General features: G+C 38.7%; 1 protein-coding gene across 1 annotated transcript in view; it reads right to left on the bottom strand.

Moving 5' to 3' along the window:
* The window catches only part of CLPX (caseinolytic mitochondrial matrix peptidase chaperone subunit X), a 36585-nt gene extending 23487 nt beyond the window's left edge, over nt 1–13098 (bottom strand). The window contains exons 1-3 of the mRNA XM_060097175.1: nt 12787–13098; nt 5137–5297; nt 4535–4652 (exon numbers count right to left, since the gene is read on the bottom strand). Coding sequence (XP_059953158.1) covers nt 4535–4652; nt 5137–5297; nt 12787–12865 — 358 coding nt within the window. The 5' untranslated portion in view covers nt 12866–13098. The remainder of the gene's footprint in view (nt 1–4534; nt 4653–5136; nt 5298–12786) is intronic.
* Nucleotides 13099–17949: the final 4851 nt, after the last annotated feature.

Genomic DNA, 17949 nt, shown 5'->3' with positions numbered 1-17949 from the left:
ACTATGACTCTGTTTAAATTAAGTATAAGAACAGGCAAAACCAATCTCTAATGGTGGAGGTCAAGGTAGTAGTTGCCTTGGGGGAAGAGAGGTTAGTGACTAGGAAAGAACAAGAGGGAGCCTTCTGGGGTGTGGGAATATGTGATATGTAAATCCATCAAACTGTACATTTAGAATCCATACACTTTCTTTCCTTTTCTGTAAAGAAATTGTATCTCAATTCTCCCTTAAGTTAAAATAAAAAAGAAATAAAGACCAAAAAACAAACAAAAAAACAACTAAAAGCTCTACCTTAAATAAAAGTAGGGATGCTATTCATGTTTGACAAGTTATTTTTTAAATGGGCAAGAAAAAATTAAATAATATATATCATTATAATCAAGAATCTTAGATACTATTTCAATTTCTGATGATTTTCTATACATTCATAATGGTATCTATAAAAACGGCATTTTATTTCTAGTCAGTCAAGCAAGAGCAATACCACTATAAGAAAACATAAAAATCACTACAAATATACTTGTGAGATGAAATATGTACAGCAAGATCAATGAGCTAAGAACAGTTTCTACATTAAAAAAATGACAATGAAAGTTATATGAAATTCAAATTTCAGTGTCCATATACAAAATTTTATCGGAACATAGCCATCCTTACTCTTTTACATTGTCTATGGTTGCTTCTGCACTATAACAGCAAAGGAGAAAAGTCAGAACAGAGACCATATGGCCCATAAAGTCTAAAATATTTAATATTTGGTCTTTATAGTAAAAGTTTGCTGACTCCTGCTATACAGCATTTAAAAGGAAAGGACTACCCATAGAATGAGAAAGAATGTTTGCACATCACGTATCTAGATAAGGGTCTAGTATTCAAAATACATAAAGACCTCTTATAGCTCAACAATAAAAAGATAACCCAACTTAAAAATGGACAAAAAATTTAGTCTTTTCTCCAAAGAAGATATATAAATGGTCAATGAGCACATGAAAAGATGCTTAACATCTTTAGTCATTGGGGAAATGTAGATCACAACCATGATGAGATACCACTTTCCATCCCTATGATGGCTGTAATAAAAAAAGACATAAATGTTGAAGAGGATGTAGAGAAATTAGAACCCTTACACATTGTTAGTGGGGTTGTAAAATGGTTATAAAACTACTACCTCTGTAGCAGTTCCTTAAAAAGATAAACAAAGTTAACATTTCACCCAGCAATTCCATTCCTAAGCATATACCCAAGAGAAGTAAAAACATAACTACACACAAAAACTTGCAAAGGAATGTTCACAGTAGCATTATTCATTCATAATGGCCAACAAGCAGAAACAACTCTCAAATCACCATCAACTGATGAATGGATAAACAATGGAAATACTATTCAGCCATAAAAAGCAATGAAGTACTGATACATAATACAACACTGATCAACCATGAAAACATGCTAAGTAAAAAAAGCCAGATATAAAAAGTCACATAATGTATAAATTCTATTTATATGAAATATCCAGAATAGACATATCCATAGAGACCACAAGTAGGTTAATGGTTGCCAAGGCTGGGAGGGGAAGGGGTGGAAAGTGACTGCTAAGGGGTATGGGGTTTCTTTTGGGGGTGATATAAATATTCAGGAATTAGATACTGGTGATGACTGTACAACTTCATGAATATACTAAAAATTCCTGAAATGTATACTTTAAAGGGGTGAATTGTATGGTATGTGAATAATAATAGCTCAATAAAAAATTAAAATTTAAAAGAAAGGACTTCTATGTATTAACACACAAAGCTCTCAAAACACTGCTGAGTTGGGAAAAAAAAACAATTTGCAAAAACATGAACAATATGAAACCATTTATGCTTTTTAAAAGTTATGTGTTCAAGGGCCTCCCTGGTGGCGCAGTGGTTGAGAGTCCGCCTGCCGATGCAGGGGATGCGGGTTCGTGCCCTGGTCTGGGAGGATCCCATATGCCGCGGAGCGGCTGGGCCCGTGAGCCATGGCCGCTGGGCCTGCGCGTCCGGAGCCTGTGCTCCGCAACGGGAGGGGCCACAACAGTGAGAGGCCCGCATATCGCAAAAAGAAAAAAAAAAAAAAAAAAAAAAAAAAGTTATGTGTTCAATGAAGACATATTACAGAAATATATCTTTAGCATTATCTATAATGCTCTTTTTTTTTTTTTTTTACAAAGGGAGATATACATATGTATTCCTCGGGAAATTAAAAATAATTTAAAATGACCAAAAAGGTAGACAATTACTTAAACAGGCCATTCACAAAAGAATTACAAGTGACTAAAAAGCACATAAAAGAATAAAAACAAGAACAAACAAAAAGCACATAAAAAGATGTTTATGAACTAATAACTAATAAATGCAGATTCAAACAAAATGAATAACCCACGATCAAACAAAATTCTTTAGAACCAGGATGATCCAATTTTCAGTGAGTAGACACAGAAGATCCTCAGCATTCAAAAGGGATGCATTCTGGAGAGACTTTTATTATGGGCCAGCAAAACCAAGGAAGAGGGCCTCACTGTTGGGGCTTCTTTCTTCTATGCACTACAGCTCCAGAGGAAAGGGACAGTGTCATGCTCATCTGTGTATTTCCTGGACCTAGAAGTGTCTGACTCAACAGATGCTTTATAAGAATGTACTCTTCTTTTACTCTTCTCTTTCACATTCTCTACTCCCACATCTCCCTCCCTATTTATAATTCCCAAAGGAAACAGCCTTGAGTTGATTAGATAACACTAAAGTATAGTGTTTTTTAATCTAGATAATCTCTAGGGAAGGTGGGAATCTGTATGTTAACAATCACCTTCAGTGATTAATACAACCTGGAAAGTTATGAAAACATTGTATAAAAAGAAAAATTTAATCTCAAGAGGAGCTAGTTTATCCCTAAAGAATTCCAGTTGGTACAAAGGACAGGAACTTCTGAATAGGAAAGGAATTTCTGAATAAGATATCTTCACTGCTCTATAACCTTGGATGAATTACTTAAACTTAATTTTAGCTACTTCATTTATAAAAATGAGGATATTCCCTGTTTTGACAAAAATAAGATTGTGAGAATAAAATTATACATACTGACATTTATTAAATGTTAGTTTCTTTCCTTTTCTATTCTAGGAAATTATTTTTAGAGTAGAATTATAGGCCTATAAAAGTTGAAATCTTTCTTTGGGGGAAAAAAATGGAAATTTTCTTGATTAAAACATATGTAATATGACACTGCCACTATGAATTGAGCAATCCTCAGACTTTTTGGAATTTTATTATATGACACCAATGTGTTAATAGTAAATGTTATTTAGAAGTTATATCATCCAATTCTACCACTTTCATTTTCTGTTGCAATCCAAATTAATTTTCATTCATACTGATTCTTCTCTTTGATCTCTTACTAGGCAAAGCCACGAAGAGAACCTCTTATAGAATGGTACCACTTTAAAGGTCTTTCCAAAACTGTAAAGATATGCTACATGTAATACTTTTTCATACAGTGGCCAATTAATATTAATGATAGATGTGAAAATGTAACTGAAGTCTCAATATTTGAGTTAGAATATAGAGAATCCTCTCTAGCTAATCATCAGAAACTGAAACTTCTGCCAAACCTGACCGTCAATCTTTTCACAACGGGATAGTATAGCAGGTAACATGGTAGTGCAAAGTAATTTACTCTTGAGTCATTACCATCAACTCTAATCATGTAGGAAATGATTTATCTGATTCATTAAATAAAATATCAGCAGTAGCATCTCTGTATTTCAGAAATAGTTACTGACACTAACAGCAAAAATAGGACTATTGATGTCTTCCTTCTCTTAGTGTCTGAATCACTAATAATTATCAGACACTTCCTAGAACTGAGGACTTAGAACCTCTGGTAAGTACTCAGAGAGGGAAAATACCTTAATATCTGAATAACTGACAATCTCCAGCTATATGAGATGCTTAATAGGTATTTGAAGAATAAATACAGAATAAATAAGCCTTGCTTCTTCTACAGCTTAATGGTTACATACATGAAAACCCACAAAATCCAAGTTTAAAATAAACACATGTAAGCAAAATAAAGAAGCAAAGAGGGCTTCCCTAGTGGCGCAGTGGTTGAGAGTCCGCCTGCCAATGCAGAGGACACGGGTTCGTGTCCCGGTCCGGGAGGATCCCACATGCCGCAGAGCGGCTGGGCCCATGAGTCATGGCTGCTGAGCCTGCGCGTCCGGAGCGGGAGAGGCCACAACAGTGAGAGGCCCATGTACCGCAAAAAAAAAAAAAAAAAAAAAAAAGAAGCAAAGAGTTTTCTTAAATTACCTTATACCACAGTGCAAAGCATTACTAGTCCAGGAGATTTTTAGTATCTGGTGAACGTAAAAGACTAACGTAAGTTCAGGAAGAAAATAATTCTGGTTTATATAATGTATGTACTTATAATGTATATGTTTATACAATGTATATAATGCAAGTAACGACTTACAGAAAAGGCAGGGAAAAAGAAGAACAATAGAAGAAGTAATACTTACACACAAAGGTCTCTACGTGTGTGCACAAGTCGCCACATTTAGGACAGCGAAGCTGGTTTCCACCTTTCCCAGAATTCCCAGAGCCTGACTTCTTACTGCTTCCCTCACTTGCTGATTTCTGATGTTTGTGGAAGAAAAAAAAAAAGAAAGAGTCAATTATTACTTTCAGGCAACCACCATGTAACTTAAGTATAAACAATATTGTTTGTAATCTTATAATTTTTACAATTTTTAGAATGGAATTATTAGTATAATTTATATCTCTATTATCACTGCTGTAAAAAAAATAAAATCAGTTCTAGTAAACACATATATTTACTGCATTCCTTCTTTACATGGTATGTGCCAGCATGTATAATAATTAGCTTTTCTGCAATGACAATCAATAAACACTAAGGAAAAAAAATCAATAAGCACTAGTAAATAAAAAAAAGTTACTATAGGTAAAAAACTACATTTCAATGAAATTGAATCATTTTATATATTTCACATTTCCTACAGAAAACATACAAACCAATGAAATACAGAGTAGTATTATTATATTTAATTGTTTAAATGAGGGAACTCAAATATGTGTATAGATGCCAATAAAGATAAAATACCTTATTTCCATCTCCAGAGCCATCTTTACTCATCCCATCTTTTGAAGCAAAGTATGCTGGTGTTTCTGTAAAGGCTCTAAAAGGAGCTCTTCGTAGAAGCTGAGTTTCAAAGGTCCCAAGCCTTCCTAAAACTGGTATATGAATGCGACCACAAGAAATACCTGAAAATACAATGAAATTTAGTCTACACATCAAATATTAACACACCTTCAATAAGTCCCCTGGGGACAAAAATCCCTCAAGCATAAAGGAGGTTGAAAAAGCTATAGTCTTCACAGCAGTAGTACAAACTGGTGACACCATCTTCAAAAACTGGCCGGACCTGTGCTTTGGAAGTAAGGAAAGACCACCCAGGTCATAACAATGAATGGCTCTTTCAAAGTGTGAAAAATAAGTAGTTCAACATCTGCCTCACCTGTAGGGGGAAAAGGCCATTTATGTCCTATATTCTTATACTTCTTATATTATTTCTACCAATGAGAATAAACAATTGACATGAACTCATCTGTCTCTTTGGTTATACGGGGGTAATATCTGCAACAATGGCAACAAATTTCAAATGTTCTTTTATTATTATTATTTTTTTTTTTTTTTTTTTTTTTGCGGTATGCGGGCCTCTCACTGTTGTGGTCTCTCCCGCTGCGGAGCACAGGCTCTGGACACGCAGGCTCAGCGGCCATGGCTCACGGGCCCAGCCGCTCCACAGCATGTGGGATCTTCCCGGACCGGGGCACGAACCCGTGTCCCCTGCATCGGCAGGCGGACTCTCAACCACTGCGCCACCAGGGAAGCCCCCAAATATTCTTTTAAAAGTTATGTGCTATTCATTAAATCACATGTTTTAATAAAATATTTCAATCCTATAGAAAAGAGAAATATATTTCAATAAAAAATTATTGTGTAACCACCATCCAGCTTTCAAACATTTTAACCTTTTGCCATATTTGAAGTCAAAATTCTTAGAAAAGACATAGGCTAATCACTGACTTATTTGGCAAACTTTTTCTGTAAAAGACAAGGATAGTAAGTATTTTCAGCTTTGTGGGCCATATATGTAGTCTCAATCTCATTAATTCTCTCTGTAACATGAAAGCAAGTGTAAACAATATGTAAACAAATGGGTGTGGCTGGATTTGTTCCATGGGGCCATTGTTTGCTGACTCCTGCTTTTTTGCATATAAATACAAAACAGGCCTCCGAATAAATTATAGTCAATGGCAAAAGAGCCATACTCCCATAAGGCAGCATTTCCCAAGCTGGTTTTTAAAAGACTGTTCCCTACACAAGAAAACTGAATGGTCATACAATAGGTTAAACAAAATTCCATAGACTTCAGTACCCTAGAGCTATTCAGAATCTTGCATAAGCTATAATGTACATTAATGAATCCCCAAAAAGGAAGTTTCCCAGCAGAGTGCTATTAGGAGGTAATAAACAACCAAGGGGTTAACACTTAGATAAATTTAAGAAACTGATTTTCCCTCCCTCATTTTACTCCCTGCAAAATTCACAACTCAGGACTTAAATTTTCATTCCCACACCTGTTAGGGCTTTTAAAAGATCATGCACACATGTATATATTGTATCCAAATGCAAAAACTGGTTTAAAATTATGTACGCCAAACAATTCAAAACCAATTGCTTAATTATATAACTGTTTTTTTAACGACTCCCATTTTCCAACACAATTTTGTACACTGTTAGAACTAGTTTCTTTACTGTTAGAACTAGTTTCTTTACTTATCACCACAGGCTATCTCCAGTTCCACGAAGTACAAAAATGAACCCACCAAACTACTTAGGAAAGATACAAGTAAGAGGAAACAAATTTTCTCATTTCTATATAAATTCACAAAGAACACCAAAAAAGGATTATGACATCCCAGTCCCTAACCCAAAGAGTGTAAAATTTTGCTTAACACTATTAAGTTTGACTATTAATAAGGAAAAAAAAAACTATATTTGATGTTTTCCTTCTAAGAAACATCTTCAAAAGACATTTCAAATTTTCTCAAGTGTAACATTCCCATTTTTTGCAGTAAATTATGTTAGCTATTACTCTCTCATTAGAATGAGATCTAAGGTAGTTTATGAAATTTAAGCTAAACATTAATGTTTTTCCAAGGACATAATATGATTTAAAGACTATGTCAATCTAAAAAGCAAGTCTAGAAAAAGTCATGGAGGAGAGGGATAGATGAAATCAAGAATGCAGAAAGTTGAATGCACCTTGAGGCTGGGTGACAGGTATTTTGGGGATCAGTGTTCTATTTTGTGTGTGCTTGAAAACATCCATTATAAGTTAATATGAAAGGTAGCATAATACAATAATTTATTATAATCTACGTAACAAGGGTAACTTTTTTATTGAACCTTTATGATGTATTCACAAAGAAAACTACAATTGTAACAAGCTTTATGTGAGGCTATTTGTACTTGGATGTTTAGAACAAAACTTAGGCCTCCCTGGTGGCGCAGTGGTTAAGAGTCCGCCTGCCGATGCAGGGGATACGGGTTCGTGCCCCGGTCTGGGAGGATCCCATATGCCGCGGAGCGGCTGGGCCCGTGAGCCATGGCCGCTGGGCCTGCGCATCCGGAGCCTGTGCTCCGCAACGGGAGAGGCCACGACAGTGAGAGGCCCACATACCGCAAAAAAAGAAAAAAAAAAAAAAAAAAAAAAATATAGAACAAAACTTAGCCCTAAAGTATCAGATAGAGTGTATTATTTCCCACTTACAATACATCTTTTAAAACAGTATTTAACAATTTACAGTATCTAGTATTATTAGAAAATAAGCTGAAAGGAAATTATCTTTGGGAATTTAAGAGAGATAAAAATTATGAACATGATCCTTTTAAAATCTACTTGAATAGAAAGAAAAAGTGTCCTTCACCTTAAATAATTTATCAAGTAACATGAAACTAATGCAACCATACAGTCACCACAGAAAATACTATCCGAGAAACATGTTCATATCATTTAAAAATCTAAATTTAAGAATTTCTTTGCTGGCCCTGATGGTATGGTACTGGAGAGCTGTTGTAATATTCTATTGATATAATCTAAGGGCTACACCAACAAGATGCTATAAATACTAAATCTCTGGGTCTCAAACTTGGGCATGCATTAGAATCACCTGGAGAACGTGTTAAAACACAGGCTGGAGGGGACCTTCCCTGGTTCTGATTCAGAAGGTATGAGGTGGGACCCAAGAATGCATTTCTAACAAGTTCCCAGATGATGCTGATGCTGCTGGTTTGAGGACCCCACTTTTTAAAACCACTATACAAAACAATTTAAATGACCAGTCATTCACCAATCATATAAAATCCTCACAGAAATTATTGCAGCAACCCAATCAGTTTTTAACCCTTTTTTGTGCCCTCTGGCAGTCTGGTGAAGCCTATTCAGAATGTTTCTAAATGTACAGAATAAAATACATAACAAAGGAAACCAATTATCCTGAAGTAGTTATCAAAATATTTTTAAAATATTCTTTTTTTAAAATATCTTTATTGGAGTATAATTGCTTTACAATGGTGTGTTAGTTTCTGCTTTATAACAAAGTGAATCAGTTATACATATACATATGTCCTCATATCTCTTCCCTCTTGCGTCTCTCTCCTTCCCACCCTCCCTGTCCCACCCCTCTAGGTGGTCACAAAGCATGAGCTGAGCTGATCTCCCCGTGCTGTGCGGCTGCTTCCCGCTAGCTATCTATTTTACATTTGGTAGTGTGTATATGTCCATGCCACTCTCTCACTTTGTCCCAGCTTACCCTTGTCCCTCCCCGTATCCTCAAGTCCATTCCCTAGTAGGTCTGTGTCTTTATTCCCATCTTGCCCCTAGGTTCTTCATGACCATTTTTTTTTTTTAGATTCCATATATATGTGTTAGCATTTGGTATTTGTTTTTCTCTTTAAGAATATTCTTCTTAACTAACAAAATTAAATAAGATCTAACAGCTTTTAATGTAACTACCATGATTTCAAAGTAGTGGAAAGTATAAACAATATTTTGAGATACCAGTAATGTAATGTGATATGGAAATATCTGTGATTTTGATTGGTGACAAATCCACAGGTATTGCTACTACTACTGTGGTTTGTTGCCTACATTCGTAATTGAAGGAAACGCTATATTTCACTCAGATTAGTGAAAATAAAGTTCAAAGAACCTCTGAATTCTATCCCTGGGCCCTTTGGAAGCCTGTGAGCCCAGGTGAAAAACCCCTAAAAGCCAAAAAGGGAAGTATTTACGTGAAGTATATTTCGAAAGAGTACTTGACGGCAATGACAGAAGACAGTCAAAAGTTAAAGCCCTTACAAAACTTCTGTCATAAGGATAAAGCTTTGAGCTCCAGAGCAGTTTTTTAAAAAAATATATATTAGAATAAGGTACAACGATTTTAGGGCTATTAAGAACTTGGAGGGCAATTTATTCAATTTCTAAATACTTGACTTCCTATATTCAATCTTGAACTAAGCATTCTCCAAAAACATACGAATGATTCAGCTTAAAAGATTAACCAATCTTTAATTTGCATTTTAGAAACAGAGCAAAAGAACTAATGAAAATTTAAAACTATATTTGTAGTGACAATATTTTAAGTGTATAACAACGGATGAAATGGCAAATTAAGTTAAATGCTCTCTTAAACACCTGTCCTCTAACCTCCAACACAAATTGGAAACAAAATTCAACAAAAACTCACAATGCTGGCAACTTAGTAGATGCTTATTGCTTTTAATAATCTCAAATGTTTATTTTATGCCCAAGTTATTACTTCAAGAATACTGAATACTTAATAAAGAAAAATAACATCACTCCTATGATAGCTTTCCTCAAGTTTAAAAACGTTTGATAGGTTTTCACTAAGGTTACTAGTCTGCTGGTCTGAAGATGAACATGCCCAAGAAAAGAGAAATGTTGATTAGGAAATAGTGTGCTATTCTAGAAATAAAGATGTTCTATCATTTACTCGGTTTGTCTTATTTAATTTGTATTGGATTTAACTACGAAAGAGGGGGCGAAAGAGAGAGAGAGAGAGAGAGAGAGAGATAGGGAGGGAGGGAGGGAGGGAGGGAATTAAAATCTAGCTTAAAACTGTTAAGGTAGGCACATTATGTAACTATCATGAAAATTATGGATGCCCACCAACATGTTTGAGCATCTTCAAATCTTCATTTACACCCTCATGAGGTGACACCCTTTCAATGGACAAGAACAGAAAGCATCCAGAAATCAAGGGAGTTACACAGGATCACACAATTCTCACAGCCAAATTCAAACCAAGTATTGTCACTCAGAATTTTTTAAATGGAATCAAACATTTCTGAATGCATATATTTAGAATGCAAACTGACTGTTATATATGCAAAGTACATTTAAAAAAATATACATCAATATTGAAAACACCAGCAATTCAAGTAGAAAAAACATTAAAAATTTTTACTTTAATAGGTTTCATATTCAAAGAGAATAGTGAAGAAAAACACATTAAATTGGATACACATAGCCCAACAGGAAAAGAAAACAGATCCAGTGTCTAGTATGACAATTTATCAAATTAATTTTTCAAACTACCATTTAAAATTTTTAAAGTCTAACATGACAGATAAACCAATAGAAATAGAGAATAGCACTGTACTTCAGAGGAGCTCTGAAATCTCCCCTTTTATTCTTAATTCATTGTACAAATTTCCTGTTAGAAGACTATATTGATGAAACTATTTTTATTTGTTTAAATTATGTTGCTGAAATTCTTAACTCTGTACATAAGAATAATAAACTAGCTAAAGTTCAATTCTGATTTTTCTATCTTTCACCTCTCTTCCTCTTTCCAAGAATTCTAAATAAAAATAACCCTCTTCAAGGTTTTTCAGGCCTTAAAAAAATACATCTTTATACTCTTGTAGACTTATGTATACTTTTAGAGTTTCTACCATGGAAAACAAACATTTTATGTAATTTAGCTTTGGGAAAGTCTTAAATCCATGTGAAAACCATTTGCTGTTTCATTGTCATATAAAAATATTAAATTCTATAATGATATTGGGTAATGTCTCGTATTTTAGGTTTAATTTACTCCTTTACAGTGAAAATTATGGTTTGGTATTTCTGAAAACCTCTAGTAAACTTGTATTAACTGAGAAACAAATAGATAATTCCTAAATAAGTCATTAGTTTTTGCTGATTTACCTAATGATAGATTTAATTTTGAAAGACGTTGTTTTGAAAAGAAAAATAAACAAATAGCTGCACACTTCCTATAACTCATAGTTTTCAGGAACAATTGATAGAGACAAAGAATGTTGTCAAAGAAGCCTTCCCTGCCCAAAGAGAACACATACCTTATACAGGCCCAGAAACAATATTATTCTTTGTCTATTCCTCTAAACTCGAAGATGAGGACTTATTCACCCCTCCATCTCCAGCACCAAAGCAGGGCCTGAGACATAGCAGGCCCTCAACAAATTTGTCAAATAAATGAATTTAAATATCTGTCACTTTCGAGTGTTTGCAACTCATATTCCTGGAATAGGGATGTCTACTTGTTCAGGATTAACAGTGTCCTGGGACTAAATTCACTCCTTTACATTTATGTACCATTTTACAAAATGCTTCTGCCCACACAACCTCATTGAATCCCTCTGTGAAATAAAATGTTGGAAAATAAACATTTAGTAAACTGTAAGAATTTTACAATGAAGCTAAAAATTCGGAAAAGGGGGCTGTTTTTTTCTAATCCAAAGATCATAAACTGATAATCCAAAACAAAACGAATCTGTCTAGAAGTTAGTGATTATAACAGGATCTAGCCTCTTTGTCTGCTATTCATAGATTTAGGGAAGAGAAAAATGGTTTCTTTTCCGGAATCTTTTGGCTGGGGTTGCCACTCTCCCACAGATCCTGATAAACAGAAAGGAAAGGTAAACAAGCGCCACCCTTAAAAAACTACTTGGGACTGTCAAGTTAGGAAATCCGGCAAACGACTGACTCCCTGAGACACCTAAGCCCTTCAGAAACAATTTCTGCGGGAATTTCCATCTCCACGGGCGCTTTGCTGCGGCCCCCGAAAAGTAGTGCGAGTCTACTTTACGTCCCGGTGTGAGCGGCCGCACAACGACTGTGACACCGCGGCCCCCGCGCGGCCTGCGCCCGGGACGGCCCGCTCGGCGCCCCGCGGCCCCGGGGGGACCCCAACAGTGGCGGCTCCTCATCCGGGCCCTTCCCGCGGCCCGCGACAGGCCCGAGGGGAACCCGGCCGGGCTCCGGAAGAGGAGCCGCAGCAGGGGAGGCGGCAGTCACCTGCGGAGTGGGGTCTGGGGACACTTTTTAACCAGCGGAGCACTGCGTGCCTCTTTCAGGGTTTCTGCGAAGCGACCACATTCTGGCCCCAAAGTCAGAGGGCCTGAAAGCGGGAGGGGTAGGGGAGCCAGAGGGTTTCACTTCAAATGTGAGAACCAGCTGCTCCAGAGGTTGGCAGAGACCCATGCCACGGAGAAAGCGGGGGTTGCGAGGCGAAGCGCCGAGCACCTCCTCACACCCTCGGGGTGGGGGAGGCCTCTAGCCCTCCCCGGGGTCCCCGCCGCAGCCGGCCGGGACACTGCTGGGTCAAGAGCTCAGGTGAGGGACTACTTCGTTACCTCTTGGCGCGGAGGCGAGCGAGGAGCTGATGAGCCGGGCGGCTGTGGCGCCGCAAGTACAAGCGCCGCAGCCCGACATCTCCGCGGGGCCTAGGCTGGGGCTTCGCCCCCTGCCGCCCTCCGGGTCTCAGCGGCCAACTGCTACTCGCGGGGTTCGCTGGCTTGGCTCCGGACTCTCCTGTCGGTTCTAGGCCCAGTGCAGATATCACCCGCCTGGCAGCAGTGCCTTCGCACTCTTCGTGCCCCACTGCCGTCTACTGAACAGACACCTAACATACAACCCCCTCCACGTTCTCCTCCCCCCGCACCCTCCCCCGCCTACCAGGGGGGCTTGCGCGCGCCTGCGTCCTAGGCCTAGGGAGGGGTCGTAGGCACGAGCCGCGCGTGCGTGAGACACCAGCGTAGGCGAGGGGAAGGGGGCGGTGACCTGGGCGCCAATGAGCACGCTACGGCAGAAGGCCGACCCCCCCCAACCACCACCAAATGGAGAACTACAAGTCCCGAGCCACAATTCTTCCGGAAGTCCCTTTATCCTAGCGTTGAAAAGTTTGCGATCGTAGCGGAGAGATGCATGCCGGGAGTTGTAGTTCCAGCTCATAACAGTAAACTGGTCATTTTCTACTGGTGGCTGGGAAGGTCAAAGTGAGACCGGTGGCTTAGCCGGTTGCAGGAGGAGTCTTGAAAGCCGCCGATTCTATAAGAATCGATAAGTTCCTCCCCACGGGGGTTCCCCATCCTGTGTTCCTTATCTTTTCCTTATCTTTGGTTTCCTGACTTGCGACGTGGAAGTGGCGGTATTTTTTACCAAGTTCCTCAAGCAACAGCTGTTGGATGATAGCTCTCTTTACTTGTTTTTTCAAGCCTAGTGGTGATGACTCTTCAGGCCGTTGCTAGTCCCTGGGTGCTTTACAATCCTTTGTCCATTCCCTTAAACCTGAGCACACCCTGGTAAATAGTTACTTCATGAATCTCTCTTCTGTTACTCTTAGACCTCTGTTTGGCTGGTTCCTCTCTGGATATCTAAAGCAGATCAGGGCTTCCCTGGTGGCGCAGTGGTTAAGAATCCACCTGCCAATGCAGGTGACGCGGGTTCAAGCCCTGGGCTGGGAAGATCCCACATGCTGCAGAGCAACTAAGCCCGTGCACCACAACTACTGAGCCTGCGCTCTAGAGCCTGCGAGCCACAACTACTGAAGCCTAGAGACCTATTCTCTGCAACAAGAGAAGCCACCGCAATGAGAAGCCCGCGACCTATTCTCTGCAACAAGAGAAGCCACCGCAATGAGAAGCCCGCGCACGGCAACGAAGAGTAGACCCTGCTTGCCACAACTAGAGAAAGCCCACAGTGAAGACCCAAGGCAGCCAAAAATAAATAAATTTGAAATAAATAAATAAAGCGGATCAACCAGCTAGCTGACAAAGTGCAGGATGGTGACAAATGAATCATACTCTTTTCCCATCTGGGTTGGCACCAGACAGAGTATTTACTTTGTATATAAGATTCTCATAAACTCCAAAGCCCAGAGAAATTGCCAAGTGAGCTTGGATACCTTCAGTTCTGAGCTGGCGGAGGAGGGGGTGGGGACGGAGGGGGTGGGGGAACGACGACATGCAAGCCAGAGTCAGTTATTTAGCCCTCTTCAGTCTGGGATCAGAGAAATGTGGCTTCTAGTTCCCCGGGTCTGGCCATGAGAAGGGGGGCATTGGCCTTGGCCCAGACCACATAGGTTTTTTGTCTCTCTGGGTGCTGACTCCTGGTACTCCTTCAGCTTAAAGTGACAGAGACCAGAAGGGAGCCCAGATCTTAACTCAGCTGCCTTCATGAATAGAATGTTGAGAGAATAGAGACTCTAAAATTCCTACAATCCAGTGTTTTCAAACTGTGTTCCTAGAATCCCTCAGAAGCCAAAGCTCTTTGGTAGGGGTGAGGGGACTAAGAGAATGAACCTCCCCAAATCCTCCTCCAAGCCACCTCCAAAGTCAATCAGAGCAGCTCTGGTTTTATCTGTTTCATTTATTGTGGTTTCATTTGAAAAAACAGTCATGGGACTTCCTTGGCAGTCCAGTGGGCAAGACTCCACTCTCCCAATGCAGGGGACCTGGGTTCAATCCCTGGTCCAGGAACTAGATCTCGCATGCATGCCACAGCTAAGAGTCCACATGCCACAGCTAAGAAGTCCAAGCCCGCATGCCACAACTGAAAGATCCTGCATGCTGCAACGAAGATCCAGCATGCTGCAACTAAGACCCGGCGCAGACTAAATAAAATAAATAAATAAATAAATAAATAAATAAATAAATAAATTTTTTAAAAGAGAAAATATAGTTGTTCTGCTTTAAAACAATGTTTGAAAACCACTGATTCTAGGACAAACTTCTTGTAGCAGTAAGCTAAGCAGGTCACATGGACTCTTAATACCCAATTTAAATTTGTTTCGTTCCACCCCAACTTCTATTTCAATTATATACACATTTTCTTCTTATTATAGAAATTAAGAAGTTGGTTGCTAAAATCTATAGATTGCTATATAGCAAGCTGAATAAAAGCATTGTTAAGCCAAGGCTCATCTGGGGGCACCCCATGAAGCCTTCCCTTTCTCTGTCCATTCTAAAAACTTGACTTACTCATTCAGTCAACAAATATTTATTGAGTACCAATTACATGCCAGGCACTGAGGAAATCGCATTGAACAAAACAAAAAAGTTTCTCTCATGGAGCTTCTATTCTAGTGGGGAAAGATAAGATAGTAAGTAAAACAAAGATATGTGCCACTGGTATGATGACATAGGAATATCTTTATATTGTTTCATAATATATTCTATCATTCCAAGGACAACTGAGTATTCAGTCTTATTTATGGGCCGATGTTTTGTGTATTTAGTCTGTATTCCCAACTGTACTATGAGTCTTTGAAGGCAGGTATTTCATTATAAACGTGGGCTGAATACACAGTAGAAATTCAGTAAATACTTGATTAAGTACTTATCTTCCAACTACATTAGCTTGGCGGAAAGCTGGGATGGTGTCTTCAGAAAATCTGACATAAAATCAGAGCAAATTATAATTGACAAAGAAGTGTTAATAGACACAAATTCTACAAATTTATACAATGGTTGATCCAACTGATTGAGTGTCCCAGAAGGAATTCTCAAGAGATGCCTGATTAGCAGAATGTAGACTTTGTCCTAGAAAGTACAAAACAAAGGGAGGTGTACAAAACTCAGTTTAACTTTTTCTCAAATGTGAGCAAAGGTCATGTGGCTTTGGCATCAGACTGGTAATGGTTTCATCACACAGGCAACATGAATTTGGTAGTTTCAATGCATCACCCCCAAACTATGCTCTGTGGGTCAGAATGTACCTGGATTATTAGGATCAGTACCCAACAAGCCTGTATTGGGACACTAACTTTGTGCTAGGCTCTTTGATGGTATAAATCTTACAGTGTTATTCAAATTGGGGAACTTATACCATGGGGATATACCAAGACTTCCATTTGGTACTTGAGCACAGAGGAGTATCATGTTTAAATAAAATATCATCTGTGCTAGAAAGGTTCAAATGTAAAAGATCATTCTTTAGGAACCACGTGGCTGTTTGACAAAGGAGCATGTTCCATTTTACAAGTGTACATTCCCTGACCTGAAACTCAAAGGTTGTCTTTGCTCCAGGGTATGACCAGGTAGCCATGAGATGGAGCAGAGCTTGGTGTCTGGGCAAAGAGCAGTGAGGCTCTAGATGCATACTAAGACCCTTCTCTCTCACTTGGTACTTCATGGGAAACCTCTGGTTAGGTTCCTATCAGGCCCCTCCCTTAACTTCTGAATTTAGAAGCACAGAGTCATTTGAGATTTTCCCTGTGATAATATGGATCCTCTATCAGGAGAGTGATGGCAAATACTTGTGTTCTTATCAGCTTTGTGGAACAAAATATTTCCATATCACACCTACTTTCAGCTCTTTTCTCATAGGCTAATGATGCTTTGAAAAGAAAGTCAAATACAAGATAATGAATGGCATATGTTCTTGTTTATTAAAGGGAAAAGATTAGTTTCACACTTGAAATAAAGTTTCTAGGTTGGTGACTTCCCTGGTGGCACAATGGTCAAGAATCGGCCTGCCAATACAGGGGACACAGGTCCTATCCCTGGTCTGGGAAGATCCCACACGCCGCGGAGCATCAAAGCCCATGTGCCACAACTACTGAGCCTGCGCTCTAGAGCCCGCGAACCACAACTACTGAGCCCACGCGCTGTGACTACTGAAGTCCGAGCACCTAGAGCCTGTGCTCTGCAACAAGAGAAGCCATCACAATGAGAAGCCCGTGCACTGCAACGAAGAGTAGCCCCTGCTTGCCGCAACTAGAGAAAGCCTGCACGCAGCAACGAAGACCAAACGTAGCCAAAAAAAAAAAAAAGTATCTAGGTTGTTCCAAAATGTGAAAGAGGATAATGAAGGACAAACCTGGATACTGAAAGCTGTAGAAGATTTGTAGAAAGGGAAATTTATTTGCCTTGGACTATAATAACTACAAATAATAGTCTAAAAATATGCAATGAAATAGTAAAATTTTGCCAAAGCTGAAAAAAAAAAGTCAAATACAATTTTCCAGCTCAAATAGTTTTACTTGAGTTGACTTCTTGAGTTATTTACCTTTTGTGAACTACATAACTAAAAGTACATAACATTTTATGTCTCCACTCTATGTAAAACTTTTTCCTTTTATGCTTGATTCTACCTCCCAGGATTGTAAACACTGTGACTTGCTAAGTGAAAAATATTTTTGTAGGTTAGAGTCAGCAAGTCATCCAATCTAGCACTGGATTTTTCACATGAGGAAACAGGCCTATGAAAAAGCAGGGATTTGACAAAGGTCACATACTGAGTCAGAAACAAAGAGAAATAGAGCCCAAGTCTCCTGATTTGAAAACTGTGTTTTTCAATATTTTCTTTTTTAACCCAAGGCTCTTTTTGATAAACGAAAAACTCTTACCTTCTCCTCCACCAGAGATTCTCATACAGCCTCTTAAGAGAGTCATCATTCTGTTGGGAATCACTGTATCTTCTGAATAAAGACATTTCTTTTTCATGGCTGAACACTGATTCTTCAGACCAGCAGACACTGATCCTGCCAGACACATAACAGGAACTCAATATTTATA

This window comes from Mesoplodon densirostris, chromosome 4 (assembly GCF_025265405.1).
Source record: "Mesoplodon densirostris isolate mMesDen1 chromosome 4, mMesDen1 primary haplotype, whole genome shotgun sequence".
NCBI lineage: Eukaryota > Metazoa > Chordata > Mammalia > Artiodactyla > Ziphiidae > Mesoplodon > Mesoplodon densirostris.
The sequence above is the reverse complement of the archived record's forward strand: the minus strand, read 5'-3'. Positions and strand labels throughout refer to the sequence as shown.